Source organism: Macrobrachium nipponense, chromosome 2 (genome assembly GCF_015104395.2).
Source record: "Macrobrachium nipponense isolate FS-2020 chromosome 2, ASM1510439v2, whole genome shotgun sequence".
In the NCBI taxonomy this organism is placed as follows: Eukaryota; Metazoa; Arthropoda; class Malacostraca; order Decapoda; family Palaemonidae; genus Macrobrachium; species Macrobrachium nipponense.
Window position 1 is genome coordinate 168,189,753 of NC_087201.1, and position 22,268 is coordinate 168,212,020.

Below are 22,268 nucleotides of genomic sequence, written 5' to 3' on the forward strand. Positions count from 1 at the left end.
GAGAGGTTTATCGTCAGCTGATTGAGAAACGAAAACATTATTACAGAAGATATTGGAGAAGAGCAACGTGGATTCGGGAAATGGGGAGGGTGTTTGTTGTTCAATCGTTTGTTATAAAACAATTCTTGAGAATTTTGAGTAATTATGACGTAGAAAATCATTTTTCATAAAGTGAGAAGTTAGACAGGCCCGTGAATGGGTAGGCCTAATATATGAAAGATAGTTTTGACTGAGCGAGAACATTGCAAAGAATAAACGTTACAGGAAGAACTATCCTTGTGTAAAAGAGAGAAATAATTATAGGCCTAGAAGTGAGTTGGAGAAAAGGGTGAGTTCTACGAATGGGATATGATGAGATTAGCTTTGTGTTTATATAAGAAGTGACTGAAGAGATTTGTTAAGCAAAGAAAAGACGTAACCTGCCCAGATATAGTGCTTAGGAGGCTGCAAAGAAAACATAGAATACTATTACCTGTACTGGCTACACACCACTTCCGCGTTCTCAATGGCGTCTTGGGCAGGGTAGACACATTCTGTTGAAACGAAGAGATATTTTTATTCATTTTATTATTATTTTAAGAAGAAAGCTTCGTAGTTTTTCCGTATCAGGCTAATAAACGTATTCGATGACGTCATAAAATGATCGCCTAACGAACTCTCGATGAACAGAGCTGTTTTCGTGTGTGTGTGTGTGTGTGTACTTACAGCTGACGTTCGTTAACCACAAATAAGCCTAAAAATAAGAACATAAAGATATTTGTACTGAAATGAGATGTTAACAGTAGCGTCAGACACTGGCATGTTTTGTTATAGATTGATAACATATACACGCATGTTAATCGTTCCCTCATTAGCGTAGAATTTGAGGAGAACCAGTAGTACCAGTTCAGGTGTTGTCATCATTAGCTTTTGTATGAAAAGATTTTTCACAATAAATTAGACCCGTGTATGTTTGTCGTTGAATGACAGCTGACGTAGTACTATCATGAAGATTTTAAAAAAGAAATGAATAGGCATTTTAATAATTTATAAGTCTAAAACTTGGGCATTAAAAAAAGAAATTAGTAGACATTTTAATAATTCATAGGTCTTAAACTTGAGTAACTTGAGTATTATCAGTTCAGATGTTTCTTCATCAGTGTACGTATAAAAAGTCTTTTCATAATGGAATCGACCCCGTATCTTTATGATAGTTCATAGTACTATCATGGAGATTATACACACTCACTTTCTCCATCGAAAGCTGAACCTTGGATGTTTAGGCTCGATTTGTCATAGAATGAGTCCTGGCCGGAATTAAACTGCCGGAGGTGGTGAATTCTGAAAAAATAAATAAATAATGATAATAATAGGACAAATCTGAGATTTTGTGACGATAATTATCGAAGATTTAGACCTATGGAATGGAGAGCATTCAAGTCAGGACTATGAATAACCACAGCTAACAGGGGACGTGCTTTCTTAAACAATTTTTGAATTATTTCTTAACAGTTTTTAATAGCTGCATGACATCGAGGGGCAATATCTTCTCAATGTAATTAGGCTCTACCACGAAACAGAAACAAGAGTTCGTGCTGATATAAAGCCAACTAATAATATAACAGCATTATCGCCAATATTGCACATCGAAGCAGCATTAGAGAAGCATAAAAATGGAAGATTTTATTACAGGAAAACAAAAGAAAGGAGGTCTTGGCAGCCAAAAGAGTAAAATGAGTGAGTATGAAGGAAATTAATATGAACAGCCATGATTTCCGAAAGCATCACTTCCAGTAGACGTAGTAAGAAGATATTTGATGAATACGCCATGAAATCGTTACCATCAAGCTCTAGAATACGAGGATAAAACAGATGGACGAAGTCCGTTGTTCGTGCATGACAGCGACACGCACGCACGCACGAGTTTAAAAAAGAAAAAAGAAAAAAAGTCTGCAATCATTACTGGAGGGGAATGTAGCTCGGTGGCACCAACCAGCCCACACTTGACGTCATGTAATAAAGCTGCCACTCTTGCCCGAAGGGAGAAAAAAAAAAATTCCCACATAAGGTGACGTGCTCAGTGCGCATTCTGGAATTCGATTCCTGTCGTCAGTCTGTGTAATGAGGGAGTGGGAATGGAGAGAGAGAGAGAGAGAGAGAGAGAGAGAGAGAGAGAGAGAGAGAGAGAGAGAGAGAGAGAGAGAGAGAGAGAAGTTGGAATGGAGAGGGAGAGAGAGTAGGCCACAGTACTACAAGTACCTTTCTTAACCTAATAACAACCGATCTCTGCCCTAGTCTCATTGCAATTCCATACGACAAAACTATTGCATAAATGAAGGTGAATTTTAATATACGATAGGTGGAATTAACGGAAAAACGTGGAAATTACCCCCTCAAACAAACAATTAAGTAAAGGAAGAGGGAAAAAAATTGGCGAGAGAAAAATGTTACAGAGTGCAAAAGGTTTGTGACATCGCCATTAGCAAGTCGGCCTAGGAAATAAAAGGTAACAATTGTCAAATGAATATTTGATGTGGTTCGTTACTCGAACGAGTAGTTTTTAGCATTTAAACTAACTTTATTTTCACAAACTGAAGTATCTTGCAGTTATTCAAAGTGGTTTTCATGGCCAGTTTCCTCACGTTTTTTTTATAATTATAAACCTGGGACTTCTTAATAAAAACTATTCGTAAACGGAAATTCGAAATTATGGCGTACATCACAATAATTTAACTTTGTTATAAGTGTTTGTAAGTATGTAATTCCCATTCGAGTAGGATATTTGAACTTGAGTCTATATTCATGATAAAGATTCCGAGTAATTGATTATTCAATTAGATGAATTGCAGTTACGAGAGATTCTTACGCTGCCAAATGCTTGGTTAAACAAGAAGAAGAAGAACGAAGAGGAGGAGGAGAAGGAGGAGGCGGAGTGGGGAGGAGGAGGAGGAGATGAAGAAAAAGAACAAGAAGAACTTATCTTACCGTGATGACAGCTGACACCATACTTGAGCCGTTGTAGAGGCCAAATCACCACCACAGGAAGAAGAAGGAGCGGGGGCGGGGGGAGATGAAGAAAAAGAAGAAGAACAACAACTTAGTTTACCGTGATGGGAGCTGACACCATACTTGAGCCGTTGTAAAGGCCAAATCGCCACAGGAAGAAGGAGGAAGACGAGAAGAAGAAGAAGAAGAACGGGGTGGGGAGGAGGAGATGAAGACAAAGAACAAGAAGAAGAACTCAGTTTACCGTGATGACAGCTGACACCATACTTGAGCCGTCGCAAAGGCCAAGATCATCACCACAGGAAGAAGGTGGAAGATGAGAAGAAGAAGAAGAAGTGGGGGAGGAGGAGGAGATGAAGAAAAAGAACAAAAAGAAGAACTCAGTTTACCGTGATGACAGCTGACAACATACTTGAGCCGTTGTAAGGGCCAAAATCACCACCACTGGAAGAAGAAGAAGGAAGACGAGAAGAAGAAGAAGAAGAAGAAGAAGGGAGGAGGAGGAGATGAAGAAAAAGAACAAGAAGAAGAACTTAATTTACTGCGATGGACAGCTGACTCCATACTTGAGCCGTTGCAAAGGCCAAGATCACCACAGGAAGAAGAAGGGGAAGACGAGGAGAAGAAGAAATAGAACTTATCTTACCTTGATGACTGCTGACTCCATACTTGAGCCGTTCCAAAGGCCAAAATCACCAAAAGTAACGGGAACAACACTTTATCCATGGCGCAGGGGAGGCGACATGAGGAGCTATTCTAGCCGCTGTCAGCAGGTATCTGCTGGTTTTAATCAGCAGGTGCGTTATGGCGCCGGTTGGGGTTTCGATAGGCGAAATCTACAGAAGCATCCTGTGAATTATTGGTTATTGATTGATAGAAGTTACTGGCTGTTACAACTCAATCCTTCAACTTGTGAAGGGATTGGTTGTATTTTGATATGAGACTATTTGTTGAATTTGCAATCTGAAACATTTCTTGGGATTTATAGAGTCATACACAAACTTTTTCATTTTCATTCTGTTAAATAAATCATAAATATCCTATCATAAAACTTTTGTCTTTAACTCGACACAAAACACCTGTTTGAGATCTTTTTTGAGCTTTTCCATAGACCTTTCCTACCCCCCAACAATAACAATAACAACAAAAACTAAGTAGTTTGTAGGCTTAATCCCTGAGTAAGCAAAAACTGATCTCGGTTTTGCCGCTTTTCATCAGCTTTTTAATCTGTAATTTATTTGTGTGCAAAATGTTATATCGCCTTTTGCTGGTATATAGTGTTTAGTGTCGTGGTGTGCCACTCAGATGTCGCAGATTCGCGTCTCTCCCCAGGGCACTGAAAAATCTCTGGCTCTGTAATATCGTGATCAGTTACTGCTGCAGTATGGGGTCTGCAGTGGGAGGTTGAAACCAACATTTTTTGGAAGCTTGAATTTCAAGTCAGTGGCCCATCTGGTGTGCTTCTTCCATGTGGATAGGTTTCATCTAATAATATATATATATATATATATATATATATATATATATTACAGAGCCAGAGATTTTTCAGTGCCCTGAGTGCACGCCACGACACTAAACACTATATACCAGCAAAAGGCGATATAAACATTTTGCACACAAATGAATAACAGATTAAAAAGCTGATGAAAAGGGCCGAATTATATCATTGCCTAGCAACAACCGAGATCAGTTTTTTGCTTACTCAGGGAGTAAGCCTACAAACTACCTAGTTTTTGTTTGTTGTTGTTCTATGGAAAAGCCCAAAAAGATTTCAAAAGGTGTTTCGTGTCGAGTTAAAAGACAGAAGTGTTATGATAGGATATTTATGATTTATTTAACATAATGAAAAGGAAAAAGCTTGTGTATGACCCTATAAATGAAGGTGAATGTCTACGAATATTAAGTAACCTCGAACACTGTAGGTGCTTTCGAGTTCAGATACGAAAGGCAAAAGTCTAAAAAGTTATAAATTAATATTTTTCTCCTTATATATATATATATATATATATATATATATATATATATATATATATATATATATATATTACAAGATCATTGACAAATATATATTTTTGTCCAAAAGAAAATTTGAGTTTGACAAATATATAGGATTATAGGAACCTGTCAAATTTAGAGCAATAAATCAGCTGAATAACCTTCTATAGAAGTTGATCAAATATACACGCCTAAGACGAAAGATAGCTTATGCTATAAGTAATTACGTAAAAAAAACTAAAAGCAGCAAAAATCGATCAAAATTTCACTAATTTTTTAATGTGATTACTTAGAGAATATGCCTACTTTAATCTTGTACAGATTCTATACAAAGTTAATCAACTGGCTTAGTGTTCTTACTTTTGCTTAATTAATTAAATAATTCTCAGCTTATTTATCCAAAACGTCGTTAAACACAGATATCCATCAGTAATCATCTATTATATCTCTTTGTCAGCAGTCTAGGTTATCGGTCTATTCATTCTAGGATGCTCACCCCTCTTCGTTTAACAATAAGTAATACAAGCAAGACTATAGGTCTTCTATATCGTCTAATTATCCTTCCAAATTTATAATCACGTTTTGCTTTTCCTTAAAACAAAGTTTACAAAAGTAAGTCGAAAGTTCCAATTTTGAAAACGATTTCAAAAATGGTTCCCGAATGTTGCTAGACAATGCATTATTCTCCTTTTTGTTTTTTGTTCATGTGATCGTGTTTAAGCCATTTAATCTGCAATTTATTGTGTGTGGGTAAATGATAAATTGTCTTTGGAGAAAAAAATATTAATTTATAACTTTTTAGACTGCTTGCCTTTCGTATCAGAACTTGAAAGCACCTACAATGTTCGAGGTTACTTAATATTCGTAGACATTCACCTTCATTCAAAATAGACCGTAATTTCTTATCACTTATAGAGAGAGAGAGAGAGAGAGAGAGAGAGAGAGAGAGAGAGAGAGAGAGAGAGAGAGAGAGACGCCAGGCTAATCTCTTTTTCGCACCAGGTGTCCCAAAGTAGACATCTTTAATATCTTTAATTCGTATTTTAAGACGAAGCCGAGATAAGAGACACCTGCTGAAAGCTTACGAGGCAAAGTTAAATATTACCCAAGCATCCGCACCACATCAGATATTGGAAGTCTCTCTCTCTCTCTCTCTCTCTTATAGCATTTGGTGCGTCTTCATTTTTCAAAGACTTTGGTTTACATGTCATATGTTTATTTATCTATTAGGTTCCAATATTATTCAGTGTGTCAGTTATTAATATTGTTTCATACTTCCTTTCATATTGCTCTAAATTTGTCTGTCCGCAGTTCTCCTGTCCTCCCTCAGATACTAAAAACTACTGAGGCTAGAGCGCTGCAAATTGGTATGTTGATCATCCACCCTCCAAGCGCCAAGCATACCAAATTGCAGCTCTCTAGCCTCAGTAGTTTTTATTTTATTGAAGGTTAAATTTATTCATAATCGTGCGTATGGGAACGATATAGGCCAGGCCACCACCGGACCACGGCTCATTCAGCATTAGACCGGGACCACCGAAAGATATCACTTTATTTATTGTTTTTCTTCTTTAAATAAGCGTGCGTAAAACAGGTCAATTTTTGCGTTATTTCTTATATATAGTTTCCTTTGTCCTCTTGTGTGTGTGTGTGTGTGTGTGTGTGAAATAAACGATAATATCTTGCTTTACAATCTACAAATAATCATAATTCAACTTTTTAGTTTATCGTAAGCTATTACGCCAATTACAATACAGTAATATTCATACAATAATTAGTGTTGAATATTTATATACATCGTCGCATTGGTCTATCCTGACTGTGATTGTTCACGAAGAGAGAGAGAGAGAGAGAGAGAGAGAGAGAGAGAGAGAGAGAGAGAGAGAGAGAGAATGATTTCTAGTCTAAATTCATTAGACGTACATTGGAAAGCCGCTTTCACATTTACCTTTATAGGAAACAGCTAACAAACAAGGAAACAATAGGCCTAAGTGCATGGGTCTTACCTAACCGTTGGCCGGGCCAAACCATTAGAATTCTAACACGATACGAGAAATTCTTACGTGAAATTCTCTCAATCTCTCTCTCTCTCAACTCTCTCTCAATCTCTCTCTCTCTCTCTCTCTCTCTCTCTTCTTACTGCTTGTCGTATCGGCATTTTATTGCAGCAAATGTGAAATAAAATATAACTTATTCGATCGTCTATCGTTTATATCGTCTAATATATTAATGACTACATTTGGTCTCGTACCAATCAGTCTTGCTGAACAAAAATATCTATTTTGATTACCAAGGCAAGCAATGTTTACTTTCTGTGGAAAAAAAATTGAAGGCTTCAGAGTAAATCACTAAGGTCTCACTGATGATTATAAGTTAAAGAAAAAAATCACGATGCATAATAAATTAGATAGTGTCACTCGGTGTCTATTTGCCAATCGATAAATGGAAAGTTATTTGTTTCTAAACACCTTCGAGGACATTCTCGTGCAATATGTTTGATATTTGGGCTTATTTTCTTGTTGTTTTGTTTCTCTGTCCATTCGCTAGATGTCTCTGACAGTAACTGAGAATATACAAAAGGTTACGTAAAGGATGGACTGTGAGCCGAGGAATAATTGATTATAAGCTATATGAAAGATTCGAATTTTAATCTAAGAGTGTATTTTTCCTTTACTGTCTGTGTCTATCCACAAGAGACTAAAATACAATGATTTTTTAGGGAAATCAATGGCACTTCACTAAATTGGGCGCTATAGGCCTAGGAAATATTGGTATACTATAGGCCTAGGAAGTGTCTATTAGGTCTCGAGATATATACAAACTCCAGTTCGAATTTTGATTTTAGAATCTTTATATTAGTTTGTTTAGGCGACTTTCTCTCAAAATGTTTTCGGTAGATTTGAGTGAAATTCTATTGAGAATTGTGTTTTGGACCAAGGAAACTTAAGCCTAGTCTAAAATTTCGAAGAAGAATCCAGTCTGGCATTCCTTTCTTCTTCTTGAATATTTATAGAAGGATCTTAGGGAAGCCTGAACTAAATCTCACGAACGATAACTTCAAAATTCTTAATTTTCATAAATAAACGTGGGGTTTTCTTCAATTCCAAATAGGAAATACGGCCATTTTAAAACCATAAAACCTCGAGCCTTATATGCTATGGATCACGTAGAGTCAAGACGCGTTATCTGAAGCCTCTCCGATAATATGTGACGATAGGAGCTTTTCTCAAGACCAGGTGGCGACTACTAATCATTATTGTTTCCGCTACTTGAATCTCTCTCTCTCTCTCTCTCTCTCTCTCTCTCTCTCTCTCTCTCTCTCTCTCTCTGTGTGTGTGTGTGTGTGTGTGTGTGTGTGTAAATGAAGAAGTGCTGACTCGGTTTTTCTTATTTTAGCTGTTTAAAGCTGAGGGTTGCGGTAATAGTGAATACTCTCTCTCTCTCTCTCTCTCTCTCTCTCTCTCTCTCTCTCTCTCTCTCCAATGCGTTTTTTTATAAGTTGAATTTCTTTGAATATATAAAAGCACAGATTATTTATATCCATTTATCGTATAAACCAGCAGCATTGACCCCAGAGAGAGAGAGAGAGAGAGAGAGAGAGAGAGAGAGAGAGAGAGAGAGAGAGAGAGATTTGTTTTAATCAATTTATGCGCCCATTGGGGTCAGACATTTGAGTACATGGTAATACAGTAATATTATTTACATCTACATTGTAATTAAGTTATGCCTTAAGAAAAAAAATAATAAAAAAATAGAGTATATACAGACATTTAAGTACATATCAAAACAGTATTGTTTACATCTACAGCACATAATGAACGTTACACAAAGGAATACGAAATAAAGTATAGATAGATATTTAGTACATATTAAAAATAATATTGCTCATTAAATTTAGTTTGATTTCGTAGGTAGGTTGTACCTATCTTTAATTAGTATTACAAAACAGCTGATTATTCAGTATCCACCAAAGTGAGGATGGCGCATGAGGATCTCATCGAGCAAATTATCTGTCAATAATTTTTTACATATATCAACTACTGTGAGTCTTTGGGGTAATATGTCACTAACAAGTGGACATTCCAGGCAATAGTGTTCCAGGGTGTTGGCGTTGGGTGCGTCACATAACCTACAGGAGAGAGTAGGCTAGTTCATTAGTTTCAAGTCCCTAAGTCTACAAATAATGAATCCATGAGAGAGAGAGAGAGAGAGAGAGAGAGAGAGAGAGAGAGAGAGAGAGTCACTAGACCGACTCTCAATCACAAAGACGAGAAGATAACCTGCCATCTCGCAGGATAACGAAGGATGTGTCGCAAAAGTCCTCATCAGCCTGTTGGTGAAGTCCTGTGAGCACCGACATGATATACCAGACCACCACCAGTTCGGACGAGGACCTCTCGTTGTACAGAAGCTCGGGGTGATCGTTGTTGCCAACGAGATGAAGGAGTTACGAGGAATTATTCTCTTAGCATTGTTCATATTCGTCGGGAAGTCGGCTGGCTTGGCGCGCCGGTATAAGTAAGATGATAATAAGTTTACCCTTTTTTCTTCGGTCATTTTCGAAATTTAGAAATAAATATGGAAAAATGTGGAGTTTTTTTTCTCTCTCTCTCTCTCTCTCGCTTCTCTCTGATTTCCCCTTAGATACCTCTTGGGTGTATTATAGTCTATTGACTCTGTCCATAATAAGGGGTTCAGTGGAGGATTTAGAGAGAGTTTATCTCTAGTACCACAGAACAGAGAGAGAGAGAGAGAGAGAGATAGAGAGAGAGAGAGAGAGAGAGAGAGAGAGAGAGAGATTCCCTCTCCCTCCCAACGCCAGATGTGCATGCGTGTGTGAGTGGTATTTTTACTAGGCTTACTTTAACAGAGATCAGTAATGGACGAGGAAGCGGTCCTTGTTTTAAAGTTGAAGAGACCGAACTTCTCCGAAACTGGAACTTTCGCATTTTGTTCTCCCCTCTGACATATCTTAATAACATTTATCTCTCTCTCTCTCTCTCTCTCTCTCTCTCTCTCTCTCTGGCTCTGTTCTGTGGTACTAGAGATAAACTGTATGACTAGGTTTGATATGAAATTCCTTATGCAATTTCATTTTCAATTATCTATGATGTTTTTTATCAGATGAATATTGAATATTGCATTCACGTAAAAAAAATTATTTTTCTGTAATTTTACCCACTCCTCTCTCTCTCTCTCTCTCTCTCTCCTCTCTCTCTCTCTCTCTCTGGTACTAGAGAGCTCTCTTCTCTGTTATTAAAATGGTACGAAACAGTGCTAGATTAAAAAATTTGAGTGACTTAATCATTTATTTGTAGATGACTTATAAATTCCCAGATCTTTACTCATTTTTTCGTTCTTTTTTCGAAGATATTAAATCCGAACACTATTTTCGTTATAGCACCCACCAACTTCGCCAGTTCAACGCAGGAGGAGATGTGTATTACGTTCCGGTAGGCGAGGGTGACAAGGGCAACGTCAACTTAGGTCTAGGTAAGATTTATATAAACGTAAGCTAGACAGTTCTCTCTCTCTCTCTCTCTCTCTCTCTCTCTCTCTCTCTCTCTCTCTCTCTCTCTCTCTCTCTCTCATTTTACTGTGCAAAAAAATAATATTCTTTATTAAGGTATTAATTATTTCAGCTTCATATTTACAAATAACAAGAAAGTTAAATAGTTTGAAATATCATAAAAAGTTTAATAAAAGTAGTATAGGTCTAGGGTCAGTCATTACTCTTCCTTAGTAGTAGTAGTAGTAGTAGTAGTAGTAGTAGTTGTTAGTAGTAGTAGTAGTGATTGTGATTGGCTTTGGGGGAGTTACCTTTGCAACGCCCCTTTTTCTTACCAGTCAGTCGTCTTAGACCGATTGGCTCTCTCTCTCTCTCTCTCTCTCTCTCTCTCTCTCTCTCTCTCACTTAATTCAGCCAAAAAATAAACAACACTTTGTAGATTTTCCATCAGAAATATAACCTTGAGTTCTACAGTTGTATTATTATTATTATTATTTTATTATTATTATTATTATTATTATTATTATTATTATTATTATTATTATTATTATTATTATTATTATTATTATTATTATTATTAAGAAGGTTCTAATTGACTGATATTTCCAGTATGTAAATATCCTAATGTTGGCTACACGGAGAACGCCGAATTCACCTGTACACACAGGTAAGATCACTTGATTCCTCTCTCTCTCTCTCTCTTCTCTCTCTCTCTCTCTCTCTCTCTCTCTCTCTCTCTCTCTCTCTCTCCAGCGAGTTTTAACTTTAGACCTATATTGACCTGAATGACATTTTCAAATTTGTAACAAAACGGGTACAATACTTCCCTAAGCTTTTTAGAAATAACGTTACAGCTTTTATCTCTCTCTCTCTCTCTCTCTCTCTCTCTCTCTCTCTCTCTCTTTACCTTTAGACCTGTTAGCCTAAATAATATTTCAAACAAATTTAACAAAACTGGTATATTTCTTCAAGCTGTTTTAGGGACAATCTTATACTTGTATTTGTATTCATTTGATATTAATCTCTCTCTTGCTTGGTGAGACGTACCCGCGTGAAGTCAGAATAATCAACAGATATCACAAGTTTAACATACGACTAGAATTTGAGAAATATCTAGAAGTGTTCGTGAACTATCGGTGATAAGATTAGTGTGAAAAAATAGTTAGGATAAAGGGTCTTCTAAGTTAGTTTATCAAGTGTATACTATAAATCAGAACAAGATGGCAGTAAGTTCCAACTGCGGGAAGAGGTGGCGTAATTTGGCGTGTTTAGCAGATTCGCAATACGATGAGGTAGCAGGAAGGGAACTGGCATTTCTCATCTATGAAATCAGCAACAGTCCTAACCAAAAAGATACAAAAGCATTCATAGATATATTAGAAGGATATAATCCTTCAAACTGGAACAAATCTAATGAAAACATCTTGAAAATAATTGAAGAAGTTCCAAATAAAATCCAAGTGGTCAAGAGACTCATAAAGAAAATATACATAAACCAACATATTTCCCGACAAAGAAACTGAATAAGGTGAATCTTGTGAATATCCTAATTGATGCATTAGGAAAAAGAATGCCAAAAGCATGCAAACTGTGTAAGGTTTGGTATAGCATAGTCAATCCACAAAACCTAATCAGAAAATGTGCTGCATGCAACATTCCGACCCATCCACAGTGTGCTGAGGTAATACAAGATTTGAGAAAAGATACAAGAATTTTTGTTCAACATGTCTATCATGGATAGACAATGTGATTAAATCAAGATTGAATGTACAAATAGTTTGAGGATGAAGAAGAAGAGAGAGGAAGAAGAAGAAGAAAAAGAAAAAGACGAGGAAACGGAAGAGAAGTAAACAAAATGAAATGACAGAAAAAAATAAGGAAAACAAAGAACAAGATAAAAGTATGGATGCAGAGATACTCATTGATACTACATATGAGGCAATAAAGCAGCATACCTACGAAGAAATAAATTACGATATGACAACAGAAAAGCAAATCCCGAAGAGGCTCTACCCAGATCTACACAATGACGGGAAAGAGGAAAAAATAGACAAGAAAGACAAAATCTGCAACCTTTTGAAAAGAGGGAATTGCAGATTTGGAGAAAGATGTTACTACAAACATCCTAAGATATGTCAAAACTATGAAATATATGGTAAATGTGCATACTTAGTATGGATATGGGGATGATTTTGCAGAGATCTGCATCCAAAAAATATGTAAAAACCTAAAAGAAGGAAAAGGATGTAAGTTCGACAAAAAATGCAAATATATGCACCCTGTAGCCATGAATCATAATCAAATAAATAGCCAACCAAGTAATAAAATCCAAAATAAGAAAGAAACAAATAAAGAGAGAAATCAAGAATATCAGGTAAAAGAGAAAACAAACGGAAACCACCAATGAGATATGGCAGAGGTGTCAGCAAAAAATTTCAAAGCATCAGCTCCGAAATTCTACTCAAGAGATAATAACTGTATTTATTATGCAAGAGGATATTGCAGACGGAAAACGGAGAAATTGCAGATTTAACAGAACAAAATGAATAATTATGATGAAGAAGATCAAATATTATGGAAAAGTTGGATTTTTTAATGTCAGAATTTCTGGAAATGAAAAAAAGAACAACATACCAGAACAGGAAAGAGACATGGGAAAATCCTTATTACTACCAGTATTAAATGAAGGAGAAAACACGCAAACCATCATAGTGATGAATGCGCAGGGTTTAGTTACCGAGTAACTCAAAAAGAAAAATAGAGTACTTAGAAGAACTAACCCAAAATGAAAGAAAATAGATATAAGAATATAATAAGTGGAAACCTGGTATTCCCAAGAGACTGGGAATGATGATCAAATAAAAGGGTTCCAAACTTATAGATCAGATAGAAAAAATAGGAATCAAGGGGGAACCGCAATATATGGGAAAGACAAAAAACAAGGAAAAATATATGAGAAATATAGTAACTCAGAATGTGAACTAATAGTGGTAGAATTTGAATCTGAAAAATTGATGAAAACATAGTAATATATAGACCTCCTAAATACTAAAGAGTTTGACTTAATAATTGAAAATTGGATGATATATGTAGAAATCACAAGGACTGGACTATTCTCCTACTGGTGACTTCAACTTCCTTTCGTAGAATGGAAAGAACGAATAGGAGATTGTGGTTGTACTTATACATATAAAAAAGAGAGTAATAGTAGTGCAGAAGATAAGAGGCAATTTGAAAAGCTATTAGATATACTACTAGAATACAACATTCAACAAATAAATCACCTGCCAACAAGAAAGGAAAATACTTTAGACCTAGTATTTGTGAACGAGATGAATATGTTAAAGAAATAATAGTTTATAATGCGAGTATTTCAGACCATAATGTCATAGAATTAACAGTTCATTCCAAAGCAAGTGAAAATAGAGATAAGCAAGAAATGAAAAAGTGGGAAGGATATGGAAAATACAACTTCTACAGTAAAAATATAAAATGGGTCAGAAATTAATGAAGAATTAAACAAAGATTGGGATAACATTTTCGTAAGTGGATGGACATAAGGGTAACTACGGAGATATTATATAAAATATTGGAGATAATAGTGGAAAAATATAATACCGAAGAAGAAAAGTAAACATCATTCATGCATACCAAGAGACAGAAGGATCTTGTTCCAGAAAATCAGAAAGTGGAAAAAAGGTCTTGCAAAAGAAAAAAATGCATGGAAAGTTATAGAACTAAAAAGTAAAGATAGAAAATGCAGAACAAAAGATTATACATCAAAAAGAAATGAAAAACGGGATACTTGGAAGAAAAAACCCTATTAAATATCAAGCAAACCCCAAACTATTATACTCATATGCGAAGAAGATGAATAAAAGAAGAATAGAAATAGGCCCTCTGAGAATTGAAGGGAGATTAACGAATGAAAAAAAGGAAATTTGCAACATACTGGCAGAACGATATAAGAGAGAATTCACCCCTAGAATAGATAATGAAGATAATGATATAGAAGTAAGGGAAGAAAATAGTGAATATTTAGCTGACATAGAAATTAATGAAGCTGATATTGTGCAGGCAATTAATGAAATTAAAAATGGAGCTGCTGCAGGGCCGGATGGAGTCCCTGCTATTTTGTTAAAGAAAGTAGTTCATTCTATCGCAAAGCCACTTGCAATATTATTAAGACAAAGTGTAGATACAGGCAAGATTTATGATGAGCACAAATTAGCATATATCACCCCTACTTTCAAAAGTGGATCAAGACTAGAGGCAAGTATTATAGGCCTGTGAGTCTAACATCACATATTCTGAAAGTGTATGAAAGGGTAATGAAGAAAAATATTATGAAACATTTAATAAAAAATAATTTGTTTAATATAGGACAAAACAAGGTTTGCGTACCCGGAAAAAGTACACAAACCCAACTGTTAGTCCACCGTGAGAACATATTCAAAAATATGAAAAGCGGAAATGAAACAGTGTGGTATATCTAAACTTTGCAAAAGCTTTTGACAAAGTAGACCATAATATATTAGCAAAGAAAATTAGAAAACACAATATCGCTAGATAAAGTAGGAAGATGGTTAAAAGAATTTTTACACAACAGAAAACCGATAGTTATTGCAAACGATGAGAAATCGGATGAAACCAAGGTAATATCCGGTGTGCCACAAGGTACGGTGCTAGCTGCAATATTGTTTGTTTATTATTGATTGAAGACATAGACAGTAATGTTAAGGATTCGGTAGTGAGTAGTTTCGCTGATGACACAAGAATAAGTAGAGAAATTACTTGTGATGAAGATAGGAACGCTCTACAAAGAGACCTTAACAAAGTATATGATGGGCAGAGGTAAAATAGGGATGGTATTTAACTCTGATAAATTTGAAATCAATAAATTATGGAGACAGAGAAGGAAAGCTATATGCATATAGGGGACCTAATAATGAGACAATCACAAATAAGGAAGCAGTTAAAGACCTTGGTGTGATGATGAATAGGAACATGTTATGCAATGATCAAATAGCAATTCTGTTGGCAAAATGTAAAGCAAAAATGGGAATGTTGTTACGGCACTTCAAAACAAGAAAAGCTGAACACATGATTATGCTTTATAAAAACATATGTTCGTAGTCCACTTGAATATTGCAATATGATATGGTACCCACACTATCAAAAGGATATTGCACAAATAGAGAGTGTACAAAGGTCCTTTACAGCTAGAATAGAAGAAGTTAAGGACCTAGACTACTGGGAAAGACTACAATCCTTAAAATTATATACATAGTCTAGAAAGGAGAAGAGAACGCTACATGATAATTCAGGCATGGAAATAGATAGAAGGAATAACAGAAAATATCATGGAACTAAAAATATCAGAAAGAGCAAGCAGAGGTAGATTAATAGTGCCCAAAACTCTACCAGGAAAAATAACGGAAAGCCACCACAGGACATTAATCCACTACGCACCATCATCGATAATTGCAGCGTCCTATTCAATGTCGTTGCCAAGCTCATCTGAGGAATATATCAGGAGTGAGCGTAGATGTGTTTAAGAATAAGCTCGACAAATATCTAAACTGCATCCCAGACCATCCAAGATTGGAAGATGCAAAATATACCGGAAGATGTACTAGCAACTCTCTGGTAGACATTAGAGGCGCCTCACACTGAGGGACCGGTGGGGCAACCCGAACGAACTGTAAGGTCTGTAAGGTAAGGTAAGGTACTCTCTCTCTCTCTCTCTCTCTCTCTCTCTCTCCCTTTAGACCTATTAGCCTAAATAAGATTTTAAACAAATTTGACAAAACTGGTATATTTCTTCAAGCTTTTTGGGGACAATTTTATACCTGTAATTGTATTCATTTTTATATTAATCTCTCTCTCTCTCTCTCTCTCTCTCTCTCTCTTTAGACCTATTAGCCTAAACAAGATTTTTGTAAAATGAAGCGAAAACGGGTATATTTCTCCAAGCTTTTTTTTAGGGACAATTTTGGACTCGTATTCATTTTGATAACCTTTCCAGCTAATGTCCTCCTGTAACCAGACATTTCGTTTTAACAGCGGGTGTCGGCTTCAGTGTGATCGAGGGTACACAATGGACACTGGTCGGAGGCTGTACATCAACTGCGACTCCAGCACAGGTATCCTAACTTTAGACGGTCAGCCATGGGATGAAAATCTTCCTCCGTGCTTGCGTAAGTTTCACTTTTACATTTTTTTTCTTTTTTTTTTAAGTTTTCTGTGTATTTTGTTCCATTGCAAACATGATTCTTTTGGGACAATTTTTAAGAAAATATAACGTAGAGCACGGAATATTCGTCCGCGCATGCGTACTACATGGTCTGCATATCTAATCGTGCATGATCATCAGCCAATTCACTTCTCCTTTCTTAATTTCTTAATTATTAATGATTAGTGTGTGAAAATAACCAAGTAAAATCATGGACTTTATGAAAAGCCGAATTTAACCCAAATAGAAACTTCCAAAGAGCTTTAACACTAATCTTTCAACAAGTACTACATATGGGTCGACTTTAGCATTGTTCCTGTGCTCATGCTATATATATATATATATATATATATATATATATATAGATAGATAATATATATATATATAATTATATGATATTATATATTATTTTGTCTATTTTTATTATCTTTAATTTTATGTGAGAGGAGAAAGTAGCACCGTAAACTTTAAAAAAAACTGAAACAATTATGTGACGGTAGCTTCCCCATCTTATAGTAAACACCTCCTATGATTCTTGAGAACGATTCCTATTAAGATTTGATTCTAGGTTCTCTGTTCTCAGTAACGTGTCCCATGACAATATCGTCCGCTTCTCTATTAAAACATGTTCCATCACTGTATCCAGAATTCCAGATCCATTTTCCTCTTCGTTTTACGAAGCGTCCTCGCGTCTATGATGTCATTTCATAGGCCTATACTCTGTTTTTTCCATCTGTCCATCCGCCTGTGGTATTTTCGCATGGTAACACTGCGTCCCGGGCTTTAGATAGTTACATTTAGCTTACATTCAACAATAATTTCGAATATTAATGGTGTAATTCGCATACTGTAAATATTTAAAACACTTTAAAGCTGCAAATGTACACCCAGATATCCTTTTATTTACCTAAATCTTATACATAGCGTAACTATCTAAAGCCCTGGACGCAGTGTTACCATACGTAAACAACACAGGCGGGTGGACAGATGGAAAAAAACAGTATAGTTAGGTAACCCAAGTTGGCTCGAGTCTATAGAGTTCGAAGTTCTACAATAATAAGATTTATTTTAGCAGTTAGACGGGGAATGGATTATAAAGATTTTATACGTTGGTTAATTAATATAAAAAGATTAATTTTATCCTTTTTTCGCCGTAGCTCGGTGTAACAAAGGCTGCGACGAGGGCTGGACTTGCGTGGCCCCGAATAAGTGCGAGAAAGATGCCGTTAAGGAAACTCCGACCAACGTCCTCGACTACGACTTCGGCTTCGGTTGCGACGCGCCCTGCCAGAACGGAGGAACCTGCATCGACTTCATAGGGGAGTGTAACTGCCCCGAAGGATACACCGGAGAAGTGTGCCAGACCCATATATGTACTGCTCCCGCTGAAGCACCAGACCACGCCACCATTAGTGCTACTAATACCCTGACGAGGTAGGACTAAACTTCTTTTATTTATTTTACCCTGTTAACCTCCTGTCTCTTCTAAAATAGCTATTTTAGGCCATTTTCATTCATTTCCTTAAGCGAGCAGTCTTATATTACTATAAAAACTACCTGCACTGACTTTTTATATCATTCTAGTAATCTGAACTACAAGCGATTTCCTTTTGTCTAAACTAGAAGCTCTGAATTATTTCCACGAGCAATTTCATTACTTTCAATGCAAATAAAAGCAATATAAAACACAACCCAATCCCTGATATTCTGTAGATACTGTTAGATATATACTCAAGTAACAATCTCCCCGCAGGATGAAGATAGAATGTGAAACAGGCTTCAAAATGAAGAGTGGTGCAACCACCCAAGGGTTCAAGTGCCACCACGGAATCTGGATATCCGAGGACAAGCAACAGAGTTATGACGCTGACGACCTTGGCTGTTCTGGTGAGAGTTAAAAAGTCTTATCTGGTGTTTTATTTAATTCACATAATATTTGCCTTGGATATCTTAACTCTGTTTTGTTATCATTTTTTTTTAACAAGCTTAATACAGCTGGGTGCTACTTTATCTGGTTATCTACGCGTCATCTACTACTTCGAGAGGCTAGTACTAAACACCGTATGACAAATGCCACACGAAGATATAGTTTATCATATAATATTAATTAATATAATAATAATTTGTCGACCACACGATACATAAATGAGTGTATATAATACTCTATTCACTGAGAGGCTATAGCTAGTACTAAACACGGCGTCCCAGTTGCTTCCGCCAAGTTTTAGTACTAGACCTCGGAGTACTACCGATAGATTACGCGTAGATAACAAGCCGAATACTGAACTAGCCGTTACTTAAAAAGAAATTTAACGATGTTTCAGCTTGATGATATGACGAAGCAGACATCCATTGCTAGAGAATGTTACGCAGACTCCCAGACATTCAAGTTCAACTTGATGCATAAACAAGAATGCACGGAAAGCATATAAGCCTAGAAGCCTATATAGTTCCCTTCCTGTTCAATATAGTACTTCACGTGTTTCTGTATGATTATGATACTGCAAGGTCTTCTGGTGTAATTTATAATCAATGATGAATTATGGAAATGCAGTCAAGAAACATTTAATTTAAGCTGCTGTCCTTGTTCTAGTCATAAGTATTTTTTCAATAATTTTGAAGTAACCTTGCATGTTCTTTAGGAATGAAGTTTTGAAGTAATTAATTTTTTTTAAATATCTTTGTTGTTTCCTGGCTACTTAACTCTTTATTTGTCCATAGGCCTATCTGTATTTATGCTTTAGATGGAATATTTGTGTAAGAAATCTTAAATATTTCCTATTTTGTTATTTTTTTCATTCTTTATTGCTATGTACATCTAAGCACAATCATCACTTTGAATTCTTGCTTTAAAAGGTAGCCAGTGATTCATTATTATCTCTGTTAATATGTTGATTAAAGCTCTAACTTATTCCTTTGATATGATTGGCCATTGCAGAGGTTTTTGCAAACGGCATATAGCCTGTTATGTAAAAGTGTTTTAATCTACCTTTTCATATGCATAGTTATAAAGGCTACCTCCTTTAGATGATATATCATTGTTCCACTTAAACTGCATTTAATAAAAGATTGATATATTTAGCTGTTCATCAATTAGTCACTTACGATCTGTAGCCTTCCCCTTTATTAGCTATTTCAGTGTTTTGATAGTTAGAGATAGCCAGTAAAGAACAATTGAAATTAGCGTCGGAATAAACGGAAAAAAAGCAAAACAATCTATGGAGTTGACATACCATATTTCATTTACTCGAGGACGGTTAAAAAAAAACAAAAAAACACATCGATCGTTAGCGGTAGAGAACGAAAAAGGTAAAGCGAAAATATTCATATGTTTTAGAAATAGCCAAACAGAAGCAAGCGCAACAGCTTAAGTGGTGGTTAGACAAATTTCGGTCGTTAGACGTAGTAAGGCGGCCGAAAACGAAGGAGAAAAGAAGGTTGTTGAGTCGTAGAAAAAGGCGATCATTGCCAACCAAGTAGTTGTTTGTTTGGTGTTTTTACGTTGCATGGAACCAGTGGTAATCCAGCAACGGGACCAACGGCTTTACGTGACTTCCGAACCACGTCGAGACTGAACTTCTATCACCAGAAATACACATCTCACTCCTCAATGGAATGGCCGAGAATCGAACCCGCGACCACCGAGGTGAGACGCAAACACCATACCAACCACGCCACCGAGGCGCTAACCAAATAGTTGACAACTACTTCGAGTGGAGGAAACGATACTAAAGGTGCGTCCACACGGTCGAACAATATCCGACGGACAAACATTGTTACCAATTAACAATTGTCTGCCGGTCTTTGCCTTGTGAGCAGAGTAAAAACAGTGGTATACAACCTCATCTGGTACCTCTGTTTGTTACCAGATCGACTTCCATCGTTTCAACGCTTATGACGTCATCCTGCTTCGCCTATGATATGGTAACAATGTTTGTCCGTCGGACATTGTTCGACCGTGTGGACGCACCTTAATGCTTTCCGGGCGATGAGGCATATCTATAGTCTGGAAGGACGATCTCGAAGTTCATGACATCACTGAAGATTTCTTGTGCTAGCGTTTTTGAAAAGCTTTTTCTAGCTTCATTAATTGCTGTGGCCAGGAGTTTTTTAAGCTCCTCGACGGTGAGAAGGACTCCTTTAAGATCTTTAAATATATTCATTCGTTATTCTGTTCATCCAACTGTCCATAACACGTCACGGTCATAATCCATCAGTTCTGCGCAATCAGATGGAACTTTGCTTGGTAGTATATTTATTTACGTGGTTTATCAGACAATGATTATATGAGGTGCTTACAAAGTCTTTTATTCTCTTATTTTCACCGTCATCTATCTACAAGTTCAAGTAAAATCGCATGAATGTATGGGTATAGTCTTCTGTTTCGTTATTTACAAGCTAATTCATTCGTATAAAGTGGTCTGTTATATTTATAATTTATGTTTCAGTAATAATATATTCGTCTGGTAATTTGTCGTGCATTTTCTGCTTTGTTCAAAATGCATCACTATTTTATACCTATCAATACGTATAGCTGCGTATAGCTGCTCTTCAGTTGCATTGTTTGTGCCTGCATCTTCTTTGTAATTTTAGCATGATCTGTGTTCCCCTACTTCATTCCACATTATAGTGGAATAACATTTGTTAATCTCACCCCATTTCAAATAATAATTCGGCCTTACTTTTAAATGTTGTGGTTTATTTTCGGTCGTTCTACCGGCTCATTACAGGTCCCAAATCATACTGAAAGTACAAAGAAGAAGCAGGCATAAATGGTGTAAGTTGCAACTGAAGAACAACTATATTCTGTGTTCAGTCGCATTGTTTATTCCTATCCCACGTCTTCTCTATAATTCTGGCAAGACCTTTGAACCTATGATGTTGAACGGCTGAATATAAATCTAAATTCAACCTCCATCATTATTTGCAATATAATCAAATTGACGAATTATCACTAAAAAAGCATTCAATAATCTCTATTTCTTCAGTTGCCTTGTTTATTTAAGCTTCTTCTTTGTAATTCTGGTAAGACCTTAGACCTATGATGATAATAGAACGACTGAGAATAGATCTCAACGAATGAAAGCATGTCGAAATGGAATTGAATTAAAAAATGATACCCAAAGAAGTATTTAGAAGTCTCTGTAGATATATTTTAGCATAGCGCGTAGAGAAGGTTGATGTGGTTAATGATATATCGACCTGGTCTTTTGTTACGTGTTTTCGTATGTGATTGTTCGACACACATCACTTTAATGTAGACGAGAACAATGGTGCTATTCATTTGCATTGTTTATTCCTGCTTCTTCTTTGAAATTTTAGCATGAACTGTGACCTATGACGAAATAGCAGAGCGAATGCAAATAAATTTCAATTCAATCTCATCTATTATTTGAAAATTAAATCAACTGAACGAATGTTGTCATAATTTATAGTTCTTCAGTGGCACTGTTCATTCCTGCTTCTTCTTTGTAATTCTGGCAAGATTCGTGGCCTATGATTAGACAGTACAACGTCTGAAAATAAATCTGAATTAGAGCTCAT

The 22,268-nt window shown here is 36.1% G+C and overlaps 2 protein-coding genes across 3 annotated transcripts in view; one reads left to right on the forward strand and one right to left on the reverse strand.

Annotated features, from left to right (window-relative positions):
• The window catches only part of LOC135221119 (uncharacterized), an 11,110-nt gene extending 7,322 nt beyond the window's left edge, over positions 1-3,788 (reverse strand). The window contains exons 1-3 of the mRNA XM_064258936.1: positions 3,632-3,788; positions 1,229-1,320; positions 473-533 (exon numbers count right to left, since the gene is read on the reverse strand). Of these exons, the coding sequence (XP_064115006.1) occupies positions 473-533; positions 1,229-1,320; positions 3,632-3,711 (233 nt within the window). The 5' untranslated portion in view covers positions 3,712-3,788. The remainder of the gene's footprint in view (positions 1-472; positions 534-1,228; positions 1,321-3,631) is intronic.
• Positions 1-19,805, forward strand: part of LOC135221118 (protein jagged-1-like) — a 23,823-nt gene extending 4,018 nt beyond the window's left edge. The window contains exons 1-7 of one of the 2 annotated variants that reach the window (XM_064258934.1): positions 9,298-9,498; positions 10,382-10,473; positions 11,099-11,156; positions 16,556-16,689; positions 17,882-18,158; positions 18,478-18,611; positions 19,049-19,805. In XM_064258934.1, coding sequence (XP_064115004.1) covers positions 9,419-9,498; positions 10,382-10,473; positions 11,099-11,156; positions 16,556-16,689; positions 17,882-18,158; positions 18,478-18,611; positions 19,049-19,053 — 780 coding nt within the window. In that variant the 5' untranslated portion in view covers positions 9,298-9,418 and the 3' untranslated portion in view covers positions 19,054-19,805. Of the gene's footprint in view, positions 1-9,297; positions 9,499-10,381; positions 10,474-11,098; positions 11,157-16,555; positions 16,690-17,881; positions 18,159-18,477; positions 18,612-19,048 lie in introns of those variants that run through there. The other variant, XM_064258935.1, reaches the window with a different exon arrangement.
• The last annotated feature ends 2,463 nt before the right edge of the window (positions 19,806-22,268 follow it).